The sequence below is a fragment of the Centruroides sculpturatus genome, unplaced genomic scaffold (genome assembly GCF_000671375.1).
Source record: "Centruroides sculpturatus isolate CEXI.00-Female unplaced genomic scaffold, Cexi_2.0 scaffold359, whole genome shotgun sequence".
NCBI lineage: Eukaryota > Metazoa > Arthropoda > Arachnida > Scorpiones > Buthidae > Centruroides > Centruroides sculpturatus.
Genome location: NW_019384764.1, coordinates 384,091 through 391,467, shown reverse-complemented (window position 1 = coordinate 391,467; position 7,377 = coordinate 384,091). Strand labels below are relative to the sequence as shown.

The window sequence follows — 7,377 nt, the reverse complement described above, 5'->3', positions numbered from 1 at the left end:
TATCGTTAAAAATTATTTTTTTATTTTGTACAAACAAAATAAATATATTGAAAAATATAAAAACAATAAAAAATTATACTTCAGAAGTTAATTTAGTATCAAAAACGTAAAATATTTGAGTAGCCCAAGACATAGCCAAAGATTGCAGCGCCACAGCACTGGCAAAAATTTAAATTTGCTGACTGGAATTCTTTCGAATAAACGACGCTCTACTGTATATATGTACTTGACAAGCAAGTAAAAATAAATTTTTTTATCATCTTTCAAATTCCAAATGATAAAAACTTAATCAGACTGACAACTTAACTTAGCAATTAAAATAAATAGACCCAAAAAAAATCAATTTAAACATTTTTGAAACAAGACTTTACTGCATAAAATATTTCCATTTAGATTAACAGAAGCAGACATTGTCCCATTGAAATTACAAAATAATCTTTTAATTTATGATACATTCTTTAACATTATCTACATTTCCTTTTATATATGATCCTCCTCTCCTACAACAGATATTTGGATTGTTAAAATTAGAAAAATTCTTATATACATAGAGATAAAATGAATATCTTCCATTAGAGAAGTTAAGATTATAAACAATTGGCATTTGTACGTAATTATCGTGAGCTGGTCCGACACTCAGCCCGGTCGGATTTCGAGGAAGTCGCGCTCGAGAATGTGCTCGATGGACTGCAGCGTGGTCTTTGCCGTCTTGTTGTCTATTGCAATCGGAGCGAGATAACTGCTCATTTCTGATGCGGTCGTTCCCGACCTTATGCATTCTATGTGATTTGTATTTTCCATGCAGTGCTGACTAGTCGTGATATCTGCCATTGTGTTAAAAAATGGCTGTAACTCTTGCAGCGATTTGATATTTGTTATATCTAATAAAGGCTTTCCCGGAGAAAAATGAAGTTTGTCTTGGCTAGGAAACTATAAAATATATTTAAGCATAATTTTAAAACATATAAAGAAAATGAAAATAATTGTCCATACGCACCTTTTTGTTTAAGCGTGCCGCTATTCTCACAATGTGTGGCGTGAAGTCGGAAGGGGCGCTAGACGACAGCTTTTCTTTTGGCCGTTCGAATGACGAGGACGGACTGTCGCCGACAAAAGCCCACCGATACCTAAAAATACTTCGATTAATTTTCTCCACACTGTTTTACACATTAACCATACCACATGCAATTTTTAACCCATCTACGATCACTCACATTTGAAATTGAGGGAGCATATCCGAAGGAAGAGCCACTGCCATATCCAGTAATTTGCAGGTGGAGAGATACAGTTGCAGCCAGGCCGGATGATTGTGAGCATTCAGACCGTTACTATTGGTCACCACCCAAGTGCTATCCAATGTCGAAAGTCTACGAAGATGAGAACTGTCAAACAAAGTTAATATTTACAGAAACGAAACAATACAATGCCAGGAAGAATGCTCAAAATGTAGAAATAAACAAAGTTTTTACAAATATAAGCAGCATGCATTAAGCAAAGATTTACATCACTATTCCTTTATCATACCTTGGAATCTTTCTGCCCAAACATCACAGGAAGATGACAAAAGAAGCATCATATCAACCACCACCAAGACAAATCATTAGTTCATTTAATGGAAAGAAACAAAGCAGAAAGAATTTGATTATTTTAAAAGTTTCATAAATCATGTAAGTCCTTGTGACTATGTAAAGATATCCTAAGCATTGATGTTGACATGGCTACATTCTCTCTACTAAGCATTAAAAAAATCACACAGAACGAATCCAATTCTAGTCTTCCTCTCTCAAAGAACGAGACAATTATATAGAGTTATTTGATATTGGATAACAGTAATTAAAATGGTTTGTAACTTTATGAAGAAAAATAATTAATTTGGTATTTAATAAACAAAAAATTTATCAATATATTTATATAATGGCATAATTACAAAAATAAATTAATAAAAATTTTAATGTTTTTAAATGTTCTATATGCTGTTGTAACAATTATCCTACAGTTCATCAGAAATCATATAAAAAGTTATATTTTATATTTATTTTGTATTTATCTTTGATATTAACAAATTCTTAATATAAATTTGTTAATTTGGAAAACATTTGTGCTGTAAGTAAACATTTTGTGTATGTATAGCAAAAATTTATTGTTTTACATTTGAAAAAGGTAATAGTTAAATTGAAATTTAAAATTTACAGCTCAAACATATGTTAATTCATTAGTTAATGGTTTGTTAGTTGTCAAATTTTATTGTAAATTATTTTTAATCACAATCAAATTTAAGAAAGTGATCAGCTTAAAATTATCTTAATGTCTTCTGATAAATAGCTTTACTTGTATATGCAAAACTATTGCAAGTGGGTAAAGACTACAAAGGAATTAAATGCCAATTCCATTGATTAGAATTCACTGAAAAAAATAATTACATATTAATTTTATTTTTTAATATAATGAGCTTTCATCAGCAATCTTATTAAGCATGCAAACATATGAAAAAATTCTACTTGGTTGCAAAGAAAATTTATGAAGACAATATCAATGACACAATGATCAAACTTTCAATAAAATACAAGATTTAATTGTCATCAACAGAGAAAAATCATAACATTAATCAATGCCAACCACAACAACAAAACTTTTATTTACCCTTCCAGTTACTATACACAGGGTTCATAGTTAAATTTTTGTTTTAATTTTCATGACTCCTCTCACCAACTTTGTACAAATTCCCTGACCCTCATGTCCTTACAGTAAGGCACATTGACAAAGTAAAACAGCATTTGGCTTAATAAGCACATATGTTTTGCTTCTCCAATGTTTTAATTCGTTTTTTTTCTAATTAACAGTTATATATTTTTTATAATTGCTGAATTATTAAAATTAAAAATAAAATGTATTATTAAAATTCTGTTATTAATCCACAATCATAAATCTATCTACAAGGCTTTGAAAAAAAGAAAAAATAATCAATTATTTTTTTATTATTTATTAACAAATTCTATATAATCCATGTACAAAAGTATATATTTATTACATTTAGCTCTCAATAAATTTCCTGAATTTTATAAAATTACTAACTGGAAAAAAAAAATCTGATATTGTTTTGTTATGAAATCCAAATTATTAAAATAGAAAATAAATAGTTTAAATGGTATTATTTATCATCATTTTGTGTACTTTGTAAATTTTTGGAAAAATTTTGTGCAAGCTCCTTTACATAAGTTGTATTGCATCATATTACTTCTTGCTGTCAGCAGATGGCTACACTTGATCAAGCATAAAATCAACAAGACAGAAGCAAATTCCCCTGACATTTTTGACAATTTTTAATGAATTCCCTGACATTCCATGACTTTTTCTGAACACTAATGAAAATCCCTGAGTTTCCAGATTTGTAGGACCTTGTATACAGTAACAGGAAAGGTAATTAAAGAATAAAAGAAATATATAATACAGAAATTGAGGCAAACAAATGCAATATTGTGGCAATTATTTATGTAGATTGAAGAAAGAAACTTCATAATTTTATGATGTGTTCTTTCAACATGTAAATACAAAATGATCCCAGCAAAATCAAATAAGCATGGAGAAAATCAATTAACAAATAACTGAGTACATTTAACAACAATAATTAATATCTTTTCAGCAATTGAATCTCATCAGATAGATAGTTCTGTTAATATTTTCTCTCTGAACTTTATATCTTATAACCCATTGAACGTGTGTCTGTCCACGTAACGGTATGAGAAAAACAGGCACTAGAGGCGCCCTAGTAATGATTTTAAATTAATTATTAAAAATATTTAAATTCCTATTACAAATGTAATAGCCAAACATTAAATTCCTATTACAAATATTAAATTCCTATTACATTTGTAATAGGAATTTAATATTTATACCACAGAATGGTATAAATAATTATTATATGCCTTGATTAACCTTACAACATCCCATGACTCAGTGAACTCACAGGAAATTTGATGAAAAAATGGTGGATGCATTTAAAATTGAGGTTTACCAGTGAAGGTAAATAAACAAATTAAACTATTTTAAAGTTTTAAAGAATGTTTAATAGGTAGACATCTAGAACCATATGTCGCAATTGGGACTTTATCAGAGCTGTAGAGCATATTGATAGGAACAAACAAGTCAAAGGAACCGTGCCTCATGGAAATTTGTAAAGAACGCCCACTAGGAGGCATCCCGAGCTACTAGTTANAATTGTTACCTTCTTCAACATCTGGATCAGAATCTGGTATGTCATGCTGTGGACCAGGTCGAACTGCCAAATTCCTCCACAACCAAGTGGTCTGCTCTAAGCATGAGCCTGCCACTGTACTACATGCTTCAATTAATTTTTGTGCTACATCCTAGAGTGGACAAAAAATTGTAGGAGTTATAGAGAATTCACTGTAGAGCATATTGATAGGAACAAACAAGTCAAAGGAACCGTGCCTCATGGAAATTTGTAAAGAACGCCCACTAGGAGGCATCCCGAGCTACTAGTTAATAAGAGAAAAATATGTAGTACATTACAAGTCATTACCAAAAATTAACTAACAAACTAATACTTTGACAACAATGCTAAATATAGTATTAACATTATAATGTTTGATTCTGCATCAAATGCAGTTTGCTTTACTGGAATTATTTTATGATATTTACAAGTTGAAAACAATATACAGATAAAAACAAAACAATTTCATTTCTAGACTGAATATGGCTCTCGTGAAACAAAACTGTCATTGTATAAGCATGTTTCTTTATACTGTATTTGGTTGTCTCAGTTCTTGTAATACATACCAGTTTAATTCTCCTATTTCTTTAAAAAACTTTCCTTATCAGGATTAATAGTTGGTGTATTAGGATACTTAAACTTAGAAAATCTCTCTCTCTAAATATCAGTTAAATCTTAGTTGGAGTTCAGGAGTTTTGATATTTTCAGTGTTTTAACTGAAAATATCATATTCATCATCAATTTTGCATTAATTTTCCAGTAATTTACATGTATTTTTAGTGCTTAATGGATTACAAAAACTGGTGTATGCATTTTGAGTAGAGAACAAATCATTTAAGTGAATCAAATTTCACTCTGCAAAATCAAAAATATTTGTTTGTTCTAGAAATTTGAGTTTTTATTTAGAAAACAGATTTGATTATATAAATATAACAGCATAAAGAACATTTACACAGACCAAATGATTATAATTTTACTTAATTTGATTTCATTATATACAAATAATATGCATTTAATTCCAATTTGTAGATGCCAAAAAAATTATAAATTATTTTAAATATCATATAATTCTTATCTATAATGAGTATTTCTGATCCTATAGAATTTGAAGATGGATATTTATAAAGCAAAAACATTAAATGAAAAAAATAACATTTGAAATAGTCATTTCAAATATTTATTTGAGCCATAACTAATTGTACTATAACTAATAACAAATCTTTTAACATTTACAGTACATCTTATCTAATTACTATCTAAGTTAGTTATTAAATACTATTGTTAATCAAGTTCAAATACATATCCAAAAATTATCAAATAAAAATTAANGCTAGTTAATTTTTGTTCTAACAGAATTTAAAATTTATAATAATAAAAGTTGACATTATAGCTAAATTATATTTTAAAAATGATTAATTTAATTAGTTAATTTTTAAACTTTGTCTTCTACTTATTATGTAAATATTCATTGATGGAATACATTTCTTCACTATGTTAGAAAAAGTTCTAGACACATTCCACTATTTAATGATAAAATAAAATGCCATCAGTCATCAGACAAGGATGATACATCAATGATGACAGTACCAGAACCAAGAATTAAAAGAAAATTTTCAGGTCATAGAAATTCCAGGACAATGGTAAGAATTGTTTTGAATGAATTTTGTTGTTAAAATGTATATCGTATCTATAAGTATACAATATTTAATATCTAGATCAAAGAAGCCACATTTTGGGGTGAAAATTTTGTTATGAGTGGGTCTGATTGTGGACACATATTCATTTGGGATCGGTACACATCACAGTTGGTAATGGTTTTAGAAGCTGACAATCATGTAGTGAATTGCTTACAGCCACATCCATTTGATCCAAGTAAGTAAAATAAAATTAAGTCATTCATATAATATTTAAAAATATATTTGTAAACATGTCTTATTTTAAACAGTATTAGCATCAAGTGGCATAGATCATGATATAAAAATTTGGGCTCCTTCACAACAAGAACCTATATTTGATGAGAAAAAAGCAAAAGAAGTAAGCTGAACATTATTAATGAGGAAGAACATAATTTCTTTGTATGTTTATTTTTTTTTATCAATTCCAGATTATAGGAAGAAATGAAATAATGTTAGAAGAAACAAAAGACACAATCACAGTTCCTGCTTCATTTATGATTAGAATGCTTGCATCGTTAAATAATTTGCGTTCTGCTGGTAAGTAGTTTATTCTATAATAGAAATTTAAAGAAGAAATAAAAATACTTGAAAATTTATCTATTTAGGAGGAATATCAGGATGGAGACGTTTCATGAGGGATGACCGATTATACGAACAATAAAAAGCACAAATTATTGCACCCGTTTGCACAAAGACAGCATTGTCTTCAGTTATAGATCATTGTATATCTTTCTGTTATCACAGAAAGATATACACACCCGTTTGCACAAAGACAGCATTGTCTTCAGTTATAGATCATTGTATATCTTTCTGTGATAACAGAGTTTTCCAAACTTTATTTATTAATATATACAGAATGTAATATATACAAAATATTTACTATATAACTAATAATTCCCCATTCATTAAAATTGCACATTGGCATTTGATTTATTAAAAATAATAATCAGTAAGATTTTGTAATGAAATTGTTGCAAATAGAAAATACAAGCTCAATGAAAAATTATATACTTACAAAATGTATTTTCCTTATACATCATAATTTTCATTAAAACTAGTCTGTAACAACATATTTGTTCATTGTTACTAGTACTTAAATGCAGTAGATAATTTTGTTAGTTGATATTAAAATTTTGTTTTGAATGAGACTAAGTATTCTATTTTGATTATATTTCAAGAATTTTCCATTAATAATAAATGTTCATATGTTTAATTTTAAATCTCAAAAACAAAAAATTTAAAACCAAAGCTTTCAAATTTTATTGCATTTTATAATAAACTAGCTGCAAGATCCCGCTTCGCTGGGTTTTTATTTGTATGTAATAGTATAGTTTTTTTTATATATATAAAAGATTGTTTTTCTAAGTAATCTAGAATCTAGCTGCAAGGACCCGCTTCGCTGGGCAAAAAGTAACGATAGTGAAGATTAAGATAATTACATTATAGCTAATCTTACCCGTTTTCACCGAA

The 7,377-nt window shown here is 28.2% G+C and overlaps 2 protein-coding genes across 2 annotated transcripts in view; one reads left to right on the top strand and one right to left on the bottom strand.

Moving 5' to 3' along the window:
• Nucleotides 1-210: 210 nt before the first annotated feature.
• Nucleotides 211-7,377, bottom strand: part of LOC111628865 (protein dopey-1-like) — a 78,761-nt gene continuing 71,594 nt past the window's right edge. The window contains exons 28-31 of the mRNA XM_023372720.1: nt 1,525-1,536; nt 1,215-1,382; nt 998-1,127; nt 211-930 (exon numbers count right to left, since the gene is read on the bottom strand). Of these exons, the coding sequence (XP_023228488.1) occupies nt 637-930; nt 998-1,127; nt 1,215-1,382; nt 1,525-1,536 (604 nt within the window). The 3' untranslated portion in view covers nt 211-636. The remainder of the gene's footprint in view (nt 931-997; nt 1,128-1,214; nt 1,383-1,524; nt 1,537-7,377) is intronic.
• LOC111628864 (DDB1- and CUL4-associated factor 6-like) lies at nt 5,642-7,053 on the top strand. Its single transcript, XM_023372719.1, has 6 exons — nt 5,642-5,871; nt 5,947-6,103; nt 6,177-6,265; nt 6,336-6,444; nt 6,513-6,623; nt 6,702-7,053. The coding sequence occupies exons 1-5, from the start codon at nt 5,806-5,808 to the stop codon at nt 6,566-6,568; spliced, it is 477 nt and encodes a 158-aa protein (XP_023228487.1). The 5' UTR covers nt 5,642-5,805; the 3' UTR covers nt 6,569-6,623; nt 6,702-7,053.

Excerpts from the sequence above, each read along its gene's own strand:
- LOC111628864 (XM_023372719.1), top strand. The coding sequence starts at position 5,806 with ATGATGACAGTACCAGAACCAAGAATTAAAAGAAAATTTTCAGGTCAT. Across the intron at positions 5,872-5,946 it reads ATAGAAATTCCAGGACAATG|ATCAAAGAAGCCACATTTTG; the intron begins GTAAGAATTGTT and ends TTTAATATCTAG. Across the intron at positions 6,445-6,512 it reads AAATAATTTGCGTTCTGCTG|GAGGAATATCAGGATGGAGA; the intron begins GTAAGTAGTTTA and ends TTATCTATTTAG.